We start from the raw sequence: 21231 nt of genomic DNA on the forward strand, positions 1-21231 counted from the left end.
AAAATAGTCTCTTTTACCTCACCTTTTAGCTATATCAGAAATTGTTTGGCCTTCTTTCAACCTTTCTTAATACATGGAATACATCTGGACTGCGCTTCTAAGATAGTATTTTTTTTTTTAACAGTGTCCACGCCTGTTGCACCTTCTTAACCTTTGTAGCTGCACCTTTCAGGCGGTTTTTTTTGTTTTTGTTTTTTTTAACTATTTTTCTCATTTTATCAAAGTTTCCCTTTTGAAAGTTTAGTGCTAGAACTGTGGATTTACTTACTATTCCCCTTTCAGTTATTAATTCAAATGTGATCATGTTATGATCACTGTTGCCAAGAGGCCCCCAACCACTGTTACCTCTCTCACCAAATCCCGCGTTCCATTAATAATTAGATCCAAATAGCGCCCTCTCTCGTTAGTTCCTGAACCAATTACTCCATAAAGCTGTCATTTATTCCATTCAGGAACTTTATCTCTCTAACATGTCCTGATGTTACATTTACCCATTCTATATTGGGGTAATTGAAATCTCCCATTATTATTGCACTAACAATTTGATTAGCTTCCCTAATTTCTCTTAGCATTTCATTGTCCATCTCATCATTTTGGCCAGGTTGACGGTATTATACTCCTATTGCTATACTCTTCCCCAACACCCATGGGTTTTCTACCCATAAAGATACCATTGTGCATTTAATCTCTTGCAGGATGAACTCTGTGCCATCCAGACATAAAGTGCCACCCTCACCACCCCCCCCCCCCCCCAATCAAGTTGCTCCTCCTTATCATTGTGATATAATTTTGTACCCTGGTATGACACTATCCCATTGGTTCTCATCCTTCAACCATGTCTCTGAGATGCCAGTTAAGTCTGTCTCATCACTCACTGCTATACACTCTAACTCTCCCATATTACTTCTTTGACTTCTTGCATTGGCATACAGACATTTCAAAGTGTATATTTTGTTTATATTAACAGCCTGCTTTTCAATTGACAGGGATAATTTGTAATCTTTTAGCTCAGGTGATTTTTTTCTTCTTTATTTATTGGTTTTTCCATAAACATTACAATCATATATATACCTAATATAGGCAACAGCAGGTAAAAGCAAGGCGATGATGAACAATTGAAGGGCACTGTATACAACCATTGTAGATATAACTGAGACATTGATAAGAACAGTGTATGGTTAATGTAGGGTTAATATGACTGTAAACTTCTCTATGTTGGAGCAAACTTTCATAAACCTTTAAAACTTTACAGTTTTAGACCTAGATTTATCAAAATGCGGTAACTATTGCATGCGATAGCAAAAGGGGCATGGTTTATGCAAATATTCATTTTATTGCAATTTGCGCTAATTACCTTTGTGAAGAGCTAAGTTAGTGCAAATTGCGATAACATTATCAGACTTTGCAATAGGAGCCAGACCTGTTGTATTTCCCACATATAACCACTGGGGGGGGAGGGAGAGAGAGAGAGAGAGAGAGACAGACTGGCCATAATGTCACCTCCCTAGATAGGTATTTGTATCCCTATGGTAGGCCCACCTAGAAACTCTAGGTGAGGTTTAGGATTCAGTGTAGGGGGTTAGGGGCCCCTTTGACATTCAATGTTAGACGTACGAACAGAACAGTGGTCTCTTGTGAACATTTGATGATCCTCGGAGTGAGGAAACTCACTCCAAGATGAGATGTGTACAATGTTCTCTCAACCTAGCTTGATGTTACCCAGGTAGAGAGTCCATCAAGCTAGGTTGAGAGAACATTGCCCAAATCTCATCTTGGAGTGAGTTTCAAGGGTCCTCAGATGTTCACAAGAGACCACTGTTCTGTTTGTATGTCTAAGATTGAATGTCAAAGGGGCCCCTAACCCACTACACTGATACCTAAACCTCACCTCGAGTTACTAGGTGGGCCTACCATAGGGATACAAATACCTATTTAGGGAGATGACATTATGGTCAGTCTCTCTCTCTCTCTCTCTCTCCCTCCCTCCCTCCCTCCCTCTCTCCCCCTCCCTCCCCCCATTGGATGCTCTGGGAGCTTCAATCCATCTAAATAGGCCTTACAGGAGACATCGCGCAAGGTGATAAAACCTTACCGCCCGGTCATGGCAGCTATCGCACAGCCTAACGCATTTCAAAAAGGTGTTGTTAAAATCGGCATTAAGTCTGTGCGATAGCTCTTCGCAGACAGGCAAACCCACCCCTAACTCCTCCTATTTTCCATATTTGCATCGCACCATACGATATGGTGCTATTGCATGTGTTAAACACGTTTTCGCATGCGTTAATGGGGCTTTTCGCATGCGCTAAGCCCTTAACGCATGCGAAAAAGCCTTAGCGCATTTTGATAAATGACCCCCTATGATTAAGATTTTAAATTTTTAATTTAAATTTTTAATTTCTTCCCCTCCCTCCCTCCTTTCCCTAGAGAACATTTAGGAGATTTAGCGATAGATGTTATTTTTCAGTGCCTTAGGTAATGTCCACTTAGAGGGTCCCATGTGCCAAATAAAGAAGAGAAAAGTTGAGCAATCTTATTTCACCTTGCTAGGCCCAGATTTAGATCTGATTTCTACTTTCCCATAAATTCTACTTTGGGCACAGAGCTGCAAAGTTCTGTATAATCTCACTGGGTCACCATTGGATAAACCGGGACCAAATTTGAGTAGTCATCGCACGTTTACAGGGAGTAGTTGCTTTAGCTGTCATATATTCGAATGTTGCTAGTCTAATCATTTTGTGAGACCAATGTTTAAAGCTAGGAACCTCTGAGGTGAGGCAGATCGTTAAAATAGTTTGCTTGGCCATTAGACTAGCTTTATCTAAGAAAGCCATTTGAAACTTGTCTAGCCTGGCTCATTCTTTAGGATATAGGCCAAACAACCAAATTTTTGGGTCATCAGGGATAGTGCTTGTGAATAGTGAGGAACAAAATGCTCAGATGTCGACCAGAATGACATAATCTTTGGGCAGGACCAAAAGCAATGCATAAAGTCACCGACAAGGGAGTCACACTTAAGGCAATAGGGTGAAGAGCATAATTTTGCCTGAAAAGCCTTATTTTTGGAGAAATATAATTGCCAAATGAACTTGTATTGCAATTTTCTCAGAATTATGTTTTCTGACATGAGTGCAATGCTTTCAAAACAATACTTTATTTCTTCTGAAGATGATAATATTTAAGGATAGATAGACCATCGGTTTTTAAGGTCCTTATAATCCACTTCTTTAACATATGTGTTCAGTAGTTTAGAGAATTTAGTACAGGAAAATTTCTCTAAGCATTTTTATAAAAACAGCTCTCCTAATTGTAGTTTCTTGCTGTGAGGGAAAGAGTTTAGGCCTGTATACTTACAGCTGTCTCAGTTGTAGGTATGCGTAACAATCTGATCTAGGGAGCAGGTACAATTTTTGTAGTTCCTGGAAACTATACAAAGTGTTGGAATTATGAAGGAATAATTGGCAGATGTATGTCAATCCTTTTTCCGCCCAGACCTTAAAAATCTTATTTTCTGTCCCCGGCAAGAACTGGGGGTTTCCACAGATAGAAGAGGGGAGAAAGTTGTTCCGGAATTGAGCATTTTACAAAGGTGTAGCCAGGCTTGACGTCCTGAAGAAAGGGTTATAAAGCTTTTGTATTGAAAGGGGATTTGTTGGGAGTCTATTTGCAAAAGAGCGGATAAAGAGTAGTCATTAAACCAATGCTGTTAGTGGGCTGTTGGCAAGAAATAAGAGGTTCTCGATATCCAATCTTTCAGATGACGCATCATACAAACTAAATTGTATCTTTGGAAATTTGGACAGGTGAGCCCCCCATTCGGGATTGGCTCAGATGACTTAGTGCATGTCTAGCTTTCTTTCCCCTCAATATAAACTGTCTGATTATTTGGTTAATTTCTAATAAATACAATTTCTTTAACCATATGGGAAGCATTTGTAGAATGTAGAGCCACTTAGGGAGCTCTGTTATTTTAATTAGGTGAATCCTACCAGTTAGTGAAAGGGGGAGATGAGACCATTGTTTTAAACAAGCCTTCAATGTGTGCAACATCGGGTGTACATTAAATTGGTATATCTGGTCTATCGCATTAGGAATCCAAACCCCCAAATATTTAATATTAGTGTTGGCCCATCGCAAAGGAAAAGTTGGCCCCATGCTAATTTAAGATTACCATGGACTTCCATAGCTTCAGATTTGCTCTGTTAATCTTTAGACCCGAGAATTGTCCAAACAGAGCCTGGTAATCTAAAACTTTTGGTAATGACGTATATGGGTTAGTTTTAAAAAAAATGAGTACATCATCAGCAAATGCTGCAATTTTGAAAGAGGTGTTCCCAACCTCAAGCGTCTTTATCATCTACAGTGGCCCGGAGTAGAGGGTCGATGGAAAGTATATATAATGGACAGCCTTGACGCACTCCTCTTTGTGGGGCAAATGCTTTAGATTTACCTCCATTAGCTAAAATATGGGACATCTGATTCTTATATAGCAAGGAAATATAAGTGACTATATCCCCTTTCAGACCAAAGTGTTGTAAAACAGAAAATAGGTATTGCCATGAGACTTGGTTGAAAGCTTTTTCAGAGTCAAAACTTACTGTGACAGAGGGAAGCGCATGGTATTTACAGTAGGACATTGCTATGATTAGTTTGGAGATGTGGGTGCTGGCTGAACGGCCTTTAACAAAACCTACCTTGTTATTCGATATAAGAGATAGGAATGCCACACTGAGTCTAGTGGCTAATACTGTGGCTAGAAGTTTAAGATCATAGTTTAAGAGTGAGATTAGTCTATAAGAGGATGGATCCTTTCCAGGTTTGGCCAGAACTGTAATAGAGGCTTTATTAAAATCTTGTGGGAAAGAACCCTTTGCTAACGCATCTATATAGAAATAACTCAGTGGCCCGATCATGTGTTCTCCTAAAATTTTATAATAATCATAGGAAAAACCATCTGGCCCGGGAGATTTGCCTGGCTTACTTGACTTTATGGCATTTAGGACGTCTATAGAGGTAATTGGTGAGTTTAAGTATGCTGTTTGTTGGGCTGAGATTTGTGGGATTAAATTTTTTTTAAAGAAATCATCTTCCTCCCCTTGTCCTCCTAGTCTGTCATCTGTATATAATTTTTCATAAAAAGAGCGCAGCACTTCACTAATATCAGCTCTATGAATCGCCCAAGTATCCTGAGATGTTTTCAATTTTTCTATGTACGTTTTACTCTGACAAACTCTCTCTAAATTTGCTAAGAGTTTCCCAGTCTTATTTCCATATTTAAAAAAAAGAGTGCTCTGCTTGCTGGAAGTTTTTCAATGCCCATTGGTGAAGATAGGTCTGTAGGGTACTAAGTATTGCGTGATAGTTAGCAATATGCTCAGCTGATGGCTTTGCAATCATGACTTGTTTAACAGCTTTCAATTTGTCTTCTAGCTCTAAGATCCTTGCATTTAAACATTTATTCCTGTGCCTAAGATAAGAGATTATCTCCCCTCTTAACACAACTTTGCTGGTTTCCCAGAACACACTAGGAGTATCTATATGTTGAGCATTAGTGTCGTAGAACTGTGTCCATTTGGATTGTAAAAACTGCTGAGAATTTGTGTCATTTTTCAAGTAAGCTGGAAATTTCCACCATCGTTCCTCAACTGCATGGTCCTCTATATTCAGGTCAACCCATATAAGAGCGTAATCTGAAACACTGGCTGAGCCAATGCTGGCTGCAGCAGTATAGGGGAAAATGTTAAGAGACCTTAAAATGTAGTCAATTCGGGAAAGAGTACTATGACCTTTAGAGACGTGTGTGTAATCCCTTTTGTCCGGATGTAAGATTCTCCACAGATCTAAAGCTGTAAATTATGACATAACATGAATTTGCCTTTCTTCTGGTTAATAGGGTAGTTTGTAGACGCATTTGAGGAACGATCCATTAGAAGGTCATGCACACAATTAAAGTCCCCAGCTAGAATAAGCCAGCCTTTTCTGTGGAGCATGAGAAGATTGGATATCTTGTGGAAAAAAACAGGGTTGTATGAATTTGGCCCATAAAGATTGCAAATGGTGATTTCCTTGTAGCGACCAAAAGAAGAAGATTGGTAAACACCAAGGATACTTTATTAGCACAAATCGTCATAAAAAGCCCGACTCTGGCGAGTTTCGCTCTATTCTGAGCTGCTTCAGGGGCTATTGTAAACAAAACAGACCTGCGCTGTGCTTTGCCATTTAAATGGTTGCTTTGCGCCAAAAACTGCTGCATTGTCTGTGCTACAGTACATTTCCGGTCGGCAAGCATCTGTCACTGTGGTATCATCTCCCGGCACTTATAGGTATTTTGGTTTCATGTAGTTAAGTTACCTAGATATATAATTTAAGATAAATTTTAATATACACTTCGGTGACCCGACCAGTATTTTTAAGCGTCTTTGTTGTTCTATGTGCTTTTGATTTAAGTTCCTCACTTGCCCACATTTAAGCGCACAAAACTGGTTTTAACATTTTTGTCCCGATTATGTTTTTCTGAATTAATTTTTCCTGTTTTAATCTTGTACCTTTGATTGGTTGAAATTTTTTATACAAAGTCTAATCTTTCACATATAGTCTGCCAGTAATTAATTTTTCCTATTTTAATCTTTTACCTTTGTTTGGTAGAGACATTTTTCTCATATATATAGTCTGCCGGTATTTATGATCAACCATCGTATCCAGAAAGCAACTGCGGGCCGGCTCAACCAAATTCTTTGACTTATGTTTTTAAGTGATTAGACTATTTATAATTTAACTAGTATGTTCCTTTATAGTTCGTGCAATGGTGCATTTCTTTTAGCTATTAATGTTGAGCTCGAGGGTGGACCCTTGTCCTGTGGCAGTGGAGATGCACCTCCTGATAGGGACCAGGAGGGAACTGCCCCCAGGGAGCGGAGCACGAGCGGAGACAGAGGCTAGGAAAAGCTTCACCACTGGAAGCCCGAGGTCCCCCCGGGAAGAGCCCGTAGGGACCCGGGCCGCTTGGACTTAGGTGGGCCTCGCAGGGTCTCCTGGGAGAGTGGAAGTCCGGCGTGCCCACAGACAGGAGGAGAGCGCGGTCAGGTTCAAGACTGGAGGTCAGATGGAGCAAGGAGGTCCGGAACAGCGTAGGAGATGACAAGGCTAGGAGCAAAGCCAGAATCTGGAGACGTGGTCAGACAGGCAGGGGTCAGAGTCCAGGAGTGAGTCCAAAAAGTGGTCAACAAAGCAGAGGTTGGGTACCAGAGGTCAGGCGAGGTCACAGGCAGGCTGAGGTCAGGAGGCAGGCAGCAGGCAGACGAGTCGAGGAACGGACTGGAGTCAGAAGGCAGGCAGCAGACGGGCAGGTCGAAGAACGGACTGGGGAAAGAAGGCATGCAGACAGGTCAAGTAGCAAGCAGAGGTCAGTACCAATGAGTCAGTCCGGAGGTACTACCTGGGGAGATGAATAGGAACAGGAGGACACTGGAACTGGGAAGCAGGAACAGAACTGGAACAGAAGGATCCTGGAACGAGGCTTGAAACAAGGCAGGAGTAGGAACAAGCGCAGAGACAATCTAGCAACCGACCCGACGGTCAAGGCAAGGAAGTGCAGGCAGGGACTTCCTTATAACGGAGAATCAATCAGGGTGCGCCGCGGAGCTAAGACCCGCCCTTGGCCCTACAAGAGGCCGGGTGGTCCCCGTGCGCTCATGTAGGGGCGTGGCCAGCAGCACCGAAGACGCCGAGCTCCAGCGTGAGGCCTGGTTCGCAGTAGAAGGCCCGGCGACCGCCGCTGCAGGACACCGGGGCCTGGAAATACTAGCAGCTACCGCTAGGGAGGTCGACCCGGGACCTGCCGTGGAACCATGAAGGTGAGCGGGACGGGAGCGGACGGGACGCGTAACAATTAACATTTTTCGATTTGATTCGTTCAGCTATTAATATGTTCCAAGCTAATTGACAGCATAGAGATCACCGACATCACAATAAGACAGTATTCTAATTTAGTGCAATAATTATATATTTTTATATATTTTTAAAAAAATTTATTTGCATAATTAGTTTTTGATGTTTTATATAGGTACCATTTTTATGATAGACAATGTCCAGTAAAGTTTTAAATTTTTATACATAAAAACTTTTTATACATAAACATATAGATCAATAATTGAACTCTATCCATTTACGGCAAACACATCACATTGTTACATTTGTAAATAAACTAATGGGAAGTTACGTTTGCTGACACTACCCTATTTTTCATACAAATAGCTCAAGGTTAATCATCAAGTGATGTTCCAATGTATATGATTGCAACAAATAGAGCACCTTGTATACAGCAGTATCACCATAGGTAATCTTGCCTTTTTGATTCTGTGCAATATGATATATTTTGTGTGTACCATAGGCTTCCTTGTACTACTTGTCCATTTTTATGTGTTTTATCCATTATAATTTCAAGTATTTTTAATATGATTTAATTGACTATGTCTGTATGGTGTATATGTGTATATATTATCTGTTTTGTTTACAATAGCCCCTGATGCAGCTCAGAATAGAGCAAATCTCGGCCTGAGTCGAGCTTTTTATGACGATTTGTACTAATAAAGTATCCTTGGTGTTTACCGATCTTCTTCTTTTGGTCGCTACTCGCAATATTGGATCGGTTTCTGGTTTGTTTCAGTGATGATTTCCTTGCCATTTAATTTCCCTACGAGAATTGTATATCTGCCTTCTGAGTCAGAAATCTCCTATGTGAGTTGAAAGGAAATATTTCTGTGTATGAGTATCGCTACTCCAGCTTTTTTCCCCACAGCGGGAGATTAGTATGTGGACCCTACCCAGTCACATTGTAACTTTTTACTTTCTACAGCAGTTAAATGGGTTTCTTGTAAGCATGCTATGTCCACTTTGGACCTTTTAAGAGCTTGTAAAACCTTAGAGCATTTTATAGGGCTTCCCAAGCCATTCACATTTAAACTAGCTAAGCGTATAGGAAGCTAGGAGTTGCATTAATTTGAATTTGTTGCAATAGACTCTTGTTATAACTCAGTTTGTGAACTTCTCAGCCTAAGTTCACAATCAAGCCCCAGTACCTAATAAAAGTATTTGGCATGTACCCGCCTGCCAATGCTAAATGAAACTGACTACCCGGTTGATTCCTCTTTACACCCCTCAATGCACTTAGAATTCCCCCCAGACCTAATCCCCCCTCTAATTTCATACCATATCCTTGATGAATTTCCATTGGCTTACCTCTCCATAGCTTTCGGAGGAGATAGAAGGAGCCCGTTGGATGATGTGATTCGGCACCATCCTCCCAATATGTAAAAACTGCTTGCATACCCAAAAGCATGTAGTTTAGAGTGGTTCCAAATGCAAGTAATGCTTACTGGCAATGAAACTCAGTTAATAAATGATCAGATGATAAACATAATAACATAGCCTGCAACTGAAGCAGGAAGATTTTTGTAATGACCACAATAAACAGTGAAAGGACATAACATGCAGACCCTCTGTTATTGGTCAAATCCGTTTGTACAGCATGCAATTTTTCCAGTAACAGAGTCGTCTGAGAGCAAAGTCAAAAAGAAAAAAGAACATAAAAAGATTCGGCACAGCTGTGACTCCTAAGAGTCTGTAACCAGTTAATCTACTTTGCTGCTTCTGCAAAAGTTTTTGTTCCTTCATTTGTTGACAACGCAGGAGAAAAAGAAAAAGTAAAAAATAAAAAGAGGACCATTGCGGTATTTCTCCCTAATTTTGCAGCTCTCCACGCCCTGTTAGGTCACCATGGGCAGCCGTCTCCAGCACGCTCTTACCGGGATAACGGATCTTATGTGGGTTAAAAGCAGTCTGAGTATTTTAGTTTTGAGAGCTGTCGGAGTTTGAATAAGCTGAAATGTTCAAACGGAACCGTGGGGCCTCGACCGAGTAGTCATTTAGCATAAGTGACAAAGCAAAATGTGAAGCCAGTTACAGATATAAAGGGGAGAGGATTCCTCTCTCCAGTTTAAGTTTAATGCCCGAATGGTGTAATATAGAGGAAAAAAAAATGTGACTGACCAGTCGCACTGTAAACCAGATAAAAAGGACTTTGCTTTCTCCACTTCTGAAAAGACGTAATCCTTACCCTCATGCCATACTTTCAGATTGGCGGAGTATTGGAGCTGAAAATGGATAATTCTTTTATATAGTTCAGAGCAGATAGGGCTGAACAGCTTGCACCGTTGCATGAGTTGAGTGGAAAAGTCCTGAAATAAACGGACGTCGGCCAACTGATACGAGAGTTTTGGTTGGGATCGAAAGGCTTGCACTAGCCGCTGTTTGCGACCAGTTCAAGACTTTGGCGATAACAATGTGGGGTCATTTTTCTCCCTCTTTTCTTCTCCCCAGCCGGTGAGCTCTTTCAATACGAAGCACTCCCGCCAACTCAGGCAATGCTAAGACCTCAGGCAGCCATTTTTCGAGAAAGCCTTCCAAGTTCCTGTCTTCCACTGTTTCAGGAATTCCAACTATACTGATATTGCTGCACCTTGCCCTGTTCTCCAAATCATCAGTTTTTTCTGCTTGGTCATTCGTAGTTTTTTCGAGGGCAGCTAGCTTTCTAGTAAGCAATAGATTTTTGCCTCCAGGCATGTTATACGGCCTTCTGCCTTTCCCATATGAGGGTGAAGCTCTGCAATAGTGTTTTTAAGTTCCAGAAACTGTGAAGAGAGGTCATTGAATCGAGCATCTAATGCACTGACCACCACCTCATTAGTCACCCGTGTAGTAAGGTCGCTGTTCGTATCATTGAGGTGTGGAGAAGGAGAATTTCATTCGGTGTTAGCAGCCATCTTCTCAGCAGATTCTTTGATCTTATCCTTCTCTCTTTCCCCTCCTTCAAGACATGTAGTTTCTCTTTTCCTGCGAAGAAATATGCAGTTTAAGTCAGGATGCCGGTGATATTTGTTGATTTGGGAGGATGGTGCCTAGAGCCAGAGCAAAAGCATCCGCTCGGCTTCACCACATCACGTGACCCAGGTGATTATTTACTTATAGGCACATAGACTACTTTTGCTTTTAATGGAACCTCTCTGTTCCTAACTCTCCTGCTTCATTAGAATCCTTCGAAAATACCTCCCCCCGAACTATGCGCTGCTCAGCGACTGTTGGCTTTCTCATTTGTTCTAGTTTAAAAGCTGCTCTATCTCCTTTTTAAAGGTTAGCACCGGCAGCCATGTTCCACCCTGGTTAAGATGGAGCCCGTCCCTTTGGAAAAGACTCCTCCTTCCCCAAAAGTTTCCCCATCCTTGCAAAACCGAAGCCCTCTTCGTTACACCATCATCTCATCCACGCATCAAGACTCCGGAGCTCTGCCTGCCTCTGGGGACCTGCATGTGGAAGAGGGAGCAGTTCAAAGAATACTAGCCTGGAGGTTCTGGATTTCAGCTTTCTACCTAAGAGCCTAAATTTGGCTTCCAGAACCTTCCTCCCACATTTTCCTATGTGTTTGGTGCCCACATGTACCACAACAGCCAACTCTTCCTCAGCACTGTCAAATCTTATCTAGGTGATTTGTGAGGTCTGCCACCTTCACACCAGGCAATCCTCGTGCCCACTAGCCACCCAGCTCTCTACATTCCCAATAATTGAATCAACAACTATGTCTGCTCATCTATCCCTTCCCTCCTGTGTTGTAGCCCTGGGAGACATATCCTCAGTGCGAGAGGACAATGCATCACCTGGAGAGCAGGTCCTTGCTACAGGATTGCTTCTTCCAGTGCCAGGTTGATGCTCTCCAACCAGGAGACCTTCCTCCTCCAAGGCAGCACAAGGGCTGCCAGACTGGAGTTGGGACTATGTCCCTGGAGGTCTCATCTATAAACCTGCCTGTCTGCCTTATTTCCTCCAGGTCTGCTACTCTAGCCTCCAAAGATCAGACTCATTCTCTGAGAGCCAGGAGCTCTTTGCACTGGGTGCAGTTTGTGGAACAGGTGAAACAAGGCTTAGGGCCTGATTTTCAAAGCATTTACAAGCTTAGAACTGGGTTCTTCATGCGTATATACACTTTACCCATTTTTAAGTGCTTTTTAAGCATTGTCACAAGATATGCTATTGAATTGTTCATATGTTTTACCCGCATTAAGTGCACTTAACATGGGCAAATAACTTTTGAAACTTGCTACAATAGTGTGTTACATTTACACACCTATATTCTTTGAAAATTCACCAGTTAGCATTAAAGACCCTGCATAGAAAACTTAAGGTCCCTCCAGATATTGGCTGCCGCATCAGAGCCAGTGGCTCTCCCAGTCTACAACATTCTGAACTGTTTGTAGATGAAAATGCAGAAACACCTATCTGGCATTCCTATGGCTACAAATCTGAATCTCAAATGCAGAGTTCAAACTCTCCAGGGTTTGTAGTCCAACTGCCGCATCAGTCAGTCATTATTGGGTCTGCCCTGAATAAGGCTGCTGGACATTTTTGGCAAGGAAGACTTCCAAGGTTCCATGTTTCCTGCCTATATCGCTATGCATCAGTTCCATATGATGTAATAGCCTCGAAACTGTATTCAAAATCTGAAGGATTTTTCCTGCAATCTGTGGAAGGGAGGGTCTTGTTACCCATAACTGCTTTTGAAGGCAGTAGAGTGCATTCACCACCACAGTTCTGTCTACATACCTTTCATCTCTTTTTCACACACCAACTTCGTTAGGAGCTTGGCGTATGACATAGCTCAGGGTGAATAACATCCAAGATGATGCCCTTGTGAAGTCACTGGACGTACCTGGTCCCTGTGACAATTTAAGAAATGAAATGCAGCAGCCCGGTCCTATTGTGAGTCCCCGACCACCTTCTACACTTAACCAATGGTCAGACTTTCATAGGAGTCAATTCTGGCCTTTTCAGCAATACCACCTATGGCTTCTTCCGGCCCAACATTAGCAGCCACCTCCAACTGCACCCTGGCAGCATGATCACCATCAGCCTAAGGCTACTTAACAGCCCTGGCACATGCCCAAGCCCAGGTTTTCATCCCTCCAAACTCTGTTCCAGAGTAGAACAGGATTCAAATCTTCTTTGAGCATGGCGCCAGATAACCTAGAACCTCTAATTCCACCGAATCATGGCATTTGAATACTGTTTGTGTTTCTCCTGGCTACCATCCTCTCCACACTACTCTAGTCTTGATCTATATCTGTCTCACTTGATGCAGTTTCACTGAGAAGTACAATCACTTCCTCACCAACAAGCGATAGAACCAATCTCAGCATTCCAGCATGGATGAGGTTTCTACTCCATATTTCCTAATCCCCAAGAAATCAGGAGGATTGAAGCTCATTCTGGAATTGAGGTCCTTGAATAAATGCCTGCTTTAGTAGGAATTCAAAATGAATTCCCTCAGTATGCTTCCCCCATGCATCCAAAAACAGGAATGATTAACTGCTCTCGAGCTAAATGGTATGTATGCTCAAATATCCATCCATCCTTACCGTTGGCACTACTTTCTCTTCAAGGTGGATTCTTCCAGTACAGGATTTCCCAGTTGCCGTATGGAGAACTTTGAGAGTCTTTACCGATTGCCTTACAGTGGTAGCAGCACGTCTCCATCACCAAGAGATTCAAGTTCTTTCCTGTACCTTAACGACTGGCTAATCACAGCAAGCTTTTGGGAATAAACTTTGTTTTTCCTTGTATAAGATGGTCTGTCTTCTCCCAGAATTTGGACTTTTTGTGTCTTTTTTTTTTTTTTTTTTTTTTGAAACTTCATATCTAGTACTTCTTTAGGGAATGACATCCATTAAAACATGGATAGACTCGCTGCAAGAGTGTGTGTTTCTGACAACAGATTGAGTGTAAATGCTGATATCGCTCATACACAAACTAATGACCTCCCTGTGCGTGACAGCTGGAGCAGTTCTCCTTATGTCGAGATAATTGACGGCGGCTGTTGAATGTGGTTCCACTGACTCGCTTTTATATCCGTTATCTACATAGGTCCCCATTCTCAGTGAGATCAGCTTCCCCCATGCATTATCCACCACAGACCAGGTTTCCAAGGCAAGGGTTACTCTAGTGATAAAACCTTAATGGGGTTCAGGACGAGGCGCCTCTTCACACTATTCCTCATCAGTTCTCACTAGTGACAGACACCACCTTGAAAAGGGAGGAGGCACTCCCATGGGTACATTTGTGAGACCAGGACACCTGGTCTCACAAATAAAGCCACTGTCAGTTCAGTTTGCTTGAATTAAGAACAATCCAATAGGATATAGCAAAGTTCACGCATCTTCTTGGAGGGAAGGGCATCTTAATTTGAACAGCATACTAAGTTGCTATGTTTTTTATATCAAGAAACAGGGAGGCAAAGAATCAAATCCTCTCTGCAAGGAAATGTACAAGATTGAGGAGAGTGTAACTAATCATTGGTTTCTCCTACGAGCCTCCTATCTTCCGAGAATCTTCAATTCACTGATGGATTATCTCAACAGAATATTCTGACCATGCGAGTGGTCCTTGCAACAGTCATTAACCAACGAATGTTTCATTTTAGGGGGGTCAGCTTTCGTTTGATCCATTTGTGCTGGTACAGAGCAAATAACTAGATCAGTTTCTTTTTAGTTCAACTCAGCGATCTCAGACTGGCTTAGGGTGCTTTGGGAGGTGGAAGATGCACAGCCCAACAGGGCCTTATCTATAATATGATGAGGGGGAGCAAGAGAATTGGGCTGCAGGACCATTTACATATCTTTTTTTTTTTCATTTTACACAGCGCTACTTAACCAGATTTCTTTGAAGATATATGGTTAAGTAGCTAGTTATCCTGTTACACAAGGCTTCATAATTTTAGATCTGCTTTGAAGCAGGTCTAAAGTTATCCAGTTAAGTTAGCTCATTGGAGTTGAAAATTGGCTAAGTTAGCCAGATAACTTTGTCACACCCCCAGAACACAGTTTTTTATCTGCTTAAATTATAGCTGGATAATGACTTATCCAGCTATAATTTATCCAGATAAGTTGCTGAATATCCCATGCTTGCCATTTAGCTGGATAACTTTAGGTTATCCGTCTAATGGCTTTTGAATATTGATCTCTTGTTTAAAAAGCAAAAACCAATATAATAACATGAATAAAAATCAAATATAACAAAATCAAAACAACATAATAACGGAATTAGGGTATTTAAACATACCATTAAAATTCAGAAACAATGGAATCCCAAAATTAATAAATATACAAAATACTGAAATTATTCAAAAGCAACCATTAGGGATGAGTACCTAAATTTAGGCTCCTAATTGTATTAGAGTCTTAGATTTAGTATCCTAAAAAGTGGGTGGCTGTGAAGATGGAGTTAAGGAGGGGGAAAATAGTTATGTGCTTAGCATCGATTTTCAGCACGAAACACCTAAATTGAGCCAAAATCTAGGCAAATGAATAACTGGCCTAAATTTAGGTTCTTAAGTTTTAGATTCCTAAATTCAGGTGAATTTTGAGCTGAAAACTTAGAGATCCATATTCAGCAGTGGGCTGTCCAGGTAAGTTAACCATATAAATTTACCCATTAACTTAACTTAAACTGGATATTCATTGAAAAAACCACACCACTGAATATAACTAACTTATCTGGGGAAACTTCTTGGGAATAACTTGAGTTGAACTGAAGGGCTGTCCTAACTTGTCTGGATAAGTTATCCCCACCCCAGAACACCACCTAATGCCTTTGATTTATTCGGGTGAATTTTACCCTTCTAAACACTTAACTCGTTAATGTGGTGTGCATGATAGGATTTTTAAATCCTGCAGTTTTGCTTGGCTAAGTCCCAAACTTAGCTGAACAGATGTTTTCAATATGGACCACTTAGACTGCTAAAGTTGGCTGAAATTAGGCACCTAAGTTAAGTGCTCAGCTTTTTTTAAATACCTGCCTCTTTGTGAATCAGGCCCCCTATATGCCTTTAAATTGAATTTAAAATGTTTTCATGAATGCGAAACAGCTGTGTGATTTTTTTCTTCTATAAAAATGGTATGATAGGTTAAACATGAAGCACAGATAGAGATCACACATTTCTGTGATTACAGAGGCTGTATGGCATGGACCTGAGGAGCGCCCACAAGGTGAAAGGAAAGGAAAAGCTCTGCTTTTCTCTCGCACGCAGGTTTGGAAGTGCCCTGAGTGGCAAAGCCGGGCCAGCCGAATTGCCAGAAAAGGCCAAAGCACTGCCATTCCCCATTGGCAGGCATCGAAAGAATCAGAAATTTCTGCGTCTCTCCCGCAAGAAGTTTCCCCGTTCTTCCACCTTCGAGGCTCTGAACCGGAGAAGGGAGTTCTTCCTGCAAGAGCCTGTGTTGGAGGCTGCCCAGCAAGTAGCCAGTGACTGGCAGGAGCAACCTGCCCAACCAGAGGGCAATACAGGTAATACTGTCCCTTAGAGGTTTCATGGGCATTTATTCATTTTCTTAGTTAAATAGTATCTTTATTCAGCTAACTATTGTCAGTTTAATTTTGGTTTTCATTGTGGAATTAATTATGCCTTTCTGATCCAACTGAAGTTTTTTTGTTTTTTTTTAAATGGCATAGTTTTAATTTTATTTTTAGAAAAGTGCTGAGAATACATCACTCATTGCTATCACCCACCTGACCTGCAGAGGTATTAGTCACAGGGCCTGAAGCTTGTAGTGTAATAGCCTGTAATGATGGTGTCATTTGCATTTTTTGTTCTTGCCTTTTTTTTAATTTTGATTTTTGACTCTGGTTTGAGTTTAATGATTATGGTAACTATTCTTGCTGTAGCTGTTGATTTTTTGCAGCTAAAACAATGTTTAAGGTGAACATTGCTCTGTAGAGATCAGAGTTCATTTCTTGGCACTGGTTACGGAACATAAATCATACCTCAGTCTGTTCTTCCTATCCTGCTCTCACATATCTGTTTGTCTATCTCTTTTTTTTGTCTGTGCCATGTAGAAACTGTGGAGACAACAGATAGCTCCTCCTGGCAGCCAGCCCTTCCACCCAGTGAAGTCACAGTCACAGACATCACAGCAAACTCTATTACGGTAACCTTCAAGGAAGCCCTGGCAGCTGAAGGCTTCTTTCGAGACCGGAGCGTGGAATTTTAAAAACACACAAAAAAAGTTTTACAAATGAGGAAGCGACCCATATTTGTTTTAAAAAGTTTACAGCATGGAGGGATGGGAAAACAGGAGGAATTATTTTTTATTTTGATGATTTTCCATTCAATTCAATTTTGGGGTAAGCTGAAAAGGAAGTATTTTGTTACATATTTACAGATCTATTGCTGATATTCTCATTCAGATAAGAGATAACATTTTGGTCCCTATTTTCCTTGGCAAAGAACAATTCTCCTTTTTAAAATGAAACATCAAGCAAACAGGTTATATTGTACAGTTTACAAATTATGCTTTTTGGGCCTCTATCACTTTGAAAGCATAGGGTTTTTAATACTGCCTTTCAACAGGAGAACCACAAAGCTGAGTGCACCTGCTACTGAAGCAAGAAAGATTCTTATTAGTACATCCATGTTTCTTCTTGCATCATTTACATTTTGCTGATCTGAGATAGAAAATAGCCTAAACAATCTGCAATTATGTATGTAATTTCCTTTTTAAAACTTTTAGTGATGCAATGATATATGAGATCCATTTACAATAGCTAGCATGACCTTGTGCAGAAGGTGATGTTGGAATCTGACAGGCTGATGCCTGTCTCACAGTCCCTACAAAAGAACAGAGAAACTGCTGATTACATAGTAGGAGTTTTCATAGTTTGAAAGAGGACATTGGTCCATCAGGTTCAAGCTTTTTATAGAGTACCTATGTTCTGAGCAATTATTTATTTATAGAGATTCAGAGGAAGGCAGTTTTTATAGTTTTGTTTCACCCCTGCCCCCCACCCCCATTTTTACTTATCAACATCTGCCCAGGATGATTCCCTGGGTGACTTCAGGTACCCTCACTAGCTGAGGGCTAGAAGGGATGTACACTCCAAGACTGAAAGTTTCAGCATTGGCTGTGTCAGCAGGGGGTCATCCTTGCACCAACAATAATCATTTATGACTTCTTCCTCTGAAGTCTGAGCACTAGGTAGGACAGAAGCTTGTGCTTGAAGCCATGTCACAGTGCAGCCAGCTATGGTCTGTGCATATAAAAACATCCCAAGAAAGTGACTAACCCAAAGCATGCAGTGAAGCCCTTAACCTTTAGGAGCTCATCCAGCTAAATTCTAAAAGCGTTTACTAGAATAGCTGGAATTGGTAACAAAAGTACATTTTATAGCCCTACCATCTATACTTTATGAAGTAAAAATATTCCGATTCTTTTATCAAGTAAAAACAAAATTTCTATATTTTCAGGATGGTAATCCAGAAAAGCAGACCCAATTCAAGTATTTTTGTTTGATTTTTATTTAGTCTAGCACTGTTCAGTCTGGGGGGTTTTTTTTTGTTGTTTTTTTGTTGTTGTTTTTTTTTTGCAATCTGACAAAAATCAGGTTAAAAGTAACTAAATCCTTTTGAATAAAAAGTCACTGATTATGATCCAAAAAATTGATACTTGTATAAATATGTACAGAGATTCTCTTCAGTCTTTTGTTTCCCAAGAATAGTCCTTAATGTGACTATTTCTCTGCCTGTGCTAAGCTCTTAATTTTTATTACTAAATTTGGTAGGCCTCCTTTTTGTTTATTTTCAAAATCTTTGACATTTTCCTTTTACCCAAAAACTGAAGGACAAGGGGTGATCAAATGAGGTTGAAGGGGAGGGAAGATGCAAAGAAATGTGAGAAAACACTTTTTGGTCATCTGGAATAGGCTTAACAGTGGAGGTTGTAGGAGCTCAGACAGTGGCAGAATTCAAGCATGCATAGCATAAAAATAAAGGGACCTTAATGGCAGAAGGAGGGAGAAGATCACAAATCAAGTAAGACCTGTAGCAGACAGCACAGTGAACAGGTAGAGTTGGGCAGACCTGGTGGACCAAATGGTCCTTTTCTGCCAACATATTCTGCATTTCTACGATATCTTTTGTATTTATATAACCTATATTCACTGAGGAATATTGATAGATTTAAGATAAAATCCAAGTGTCTACTGGGGGAGGGGGTGTGGTACAAGATCACTTCATCCAGTTGGGAGGATTGGGCAGGGTGAACAGACAGTTATTTGACACTTTGCAGAAATCTACAAGACCCAGTTTTAAAAAACACAGTATGTATTTTGCTCACCCTACAAATATCGCTTTGTTGGTTCAACATTGTAAATTTACAATTGAAAAGCTAATTTGCTTATATATTGTAGTCGCTACAGCATCTTATTATTTCAGGGGCTGTGTGCTTTCCACCTTAATCAACATGAGGTCATGCCGAGTCCACCGATTCAGATTTAGATATTGCTTCTTTAGGGATCACCTGACAATCCCTGCAAAAAAAAATTTAGTGACTACAGTATATGAGTAAATAACCTTTTTTCTAGTTGAACAGTGTTTTTTTGTATTGGTGAAGTGATACCTGTGTATTAGGTAGCTTACATGTTCGCTGCCAGTGGTTTGAAGAAACTACCACTGCTGAGGAGGGGGAGCAAGCAACATGCTCAGCTTTATTCCCTGATCCATCTATTCAGCTGCCATGCATTGACATTAGATGCAGCACCTACAGACTGGTATAATATGCCTTTTTGTAAGTTGTTGAAGAGGAGGGATGGTTGTTGCCAAGGAAATTGTGCATGCAATTTTAGCCTATTTCCCAACTCTCCTTTATCCTAATGCTAAAAACTCTCTCCTCAATTTAAGACAGTTGCCCTGTTCTCTCTGCATTGTTCCCTTCTAGACACTCCAGTGCGCATTGCCCTCATTAGTATCTACATCCCATTGTAACAGTAGAAATCACATCATTTCCCTCAGAATTATTGTCTAGATGAGATCTCCCTCCTCATGAGTAAACCAGCTGGTTGGATGGTTTGCTAGAAAGGCACTGGGTGAGAACTCCTTCACATGCCACCAAACGTTTGCACTTGACTACCTCAGACAGCCAAAAATTCAGGCATCTGTGACCACTAAATTTTAAAGATATTCTTCCCTTTTATTTTCCTCACCCTGATACCCAACGGGAAGACCTTTGACCAGTTACCTTGAGGAAATATTCCCTGGTATTAATATACTCACCATTTGCTATATAAGACTCTTCTAACCACAGGGGGGGGGGGGGACGGACAGGAAGGAATGATTTGTATTGCCAGGAAGCCAAGCTAGGGAAATGAGCAGGAAATAGACTTACAGATCTTGAATACAGGGATATGTTCGCATAAGAGAATGTACTTTCAGTTTCCCAGATGCAACTTCTCCACTGAAGGAGCATCCCTGTGGAAACTGCCATATTATCAGTCTTCTGTACTTTATATATATATATATTTTTTTTTAATATGACACAATTCACTGTCCATTTTTTTCATCCAAACATTGTGGATGATTTTTGTATTTTCATGCTTCCTGCTTTAAGAATGTGCCACCATTCCTGATACTTGTTGACATGTTTCAAATGCAAAGGTTAGTTATAATCTAGCTGCTCAAAAACTGGAGGTGGAGAGGGACTTGTTGTCAAGATTTGTGTTGGATCTGTGTACAGGACGTTGGGGGAAATTTTGATTAAGGTCCTAATGTTGCCAGAGACTTCTAATGAGGCATCAAGCTCCGATACCCCTAAAAATACCTTTGAATCCAGTCCTGATTTTCTTGCCCATACTATATTGCATTCTAGGTTTTGTACTCTTGCTTAATTCCCATTTCTGGGCTTGCTTTGTACAAACTAATTCTGGGATTTATCTGCATACTTCCAAGCTTGCATATTTTCTAGTGTTTTGGCATTTGTAACTTTTCCTATTATTTTACATGCAGTGTAACAATACCTTTTAGTACTTGCAGTACTGCTGTTTTTAATAGGAAAGTGGGACCCTGAGATGTGAATTACCGTAAAATTGCCTTTGACGGAGACTGTAATTATGTGTGTAGTGAAAGACTGTAGCAACACAATTATCCAGTCTAGTTAAAATGAATTTTCCATGTTTCCAAGATTGTAAAACTTTATTCTACAATCCAGAAACCTAGAAATGCTGCTGAGGTCACTAGTATTATCCATTTGGTTAATGTCAGTGTTAGTACATACAAATGGAATTTATTTACTTTTTCAATTTTAAATTAGTTTATCTTGTGATTGCTTGCAAGCACACACATGATTACAGCCCTAGGAGCTAGGA

At 40.8% G+C, this 21231-nt stretch overlaps 1 protein-coding gene across 1 annotated transcript in view; it reads left to right on the top strand.

Annotated features, from left to right (window-relative positions):
• The window catches only part of CBX7 (chromobox 7), a 167215-nt gene extending 148810 nt beyond the window's left edge, over positions 1 to 18405 (top strand). Inside the window, exons 5-6 of the mRNA XM_029590190.1 lie at positions 16050 to 16383; positions 16933 to 18405. Coding sequence (XP_029446050.1) covers positions 16050 to 16383; positions 16933 to 17087 — 489 coding nt within the window. The 3' untranslated portion in view covers positions 17088 to 18405. The remainder of the gene's footprint in view (positions 1 to 16049; positions 16384 to 16932) is intronic.
• The last annotated feature ends 2826 nt before the right edge of the window (positions 18406 to 21231 follow it).

The sequence above is a fragment of the Rhinatrema bivittatum genome, chromosome 2 (genome assembly GCF_901001135.1).
Source record: "Rhinatrema bivittatum chromosome 2, aRhiBiv1.1, whole genome shotgun sequence".
Classification (NCBI taxonomy): Eukaryota; Metazoa; Chordata; class Amphibia; order Gymnophiona; family Rhinatrematidae; genus Rhinatrema; species Rhinatrema bivittatum.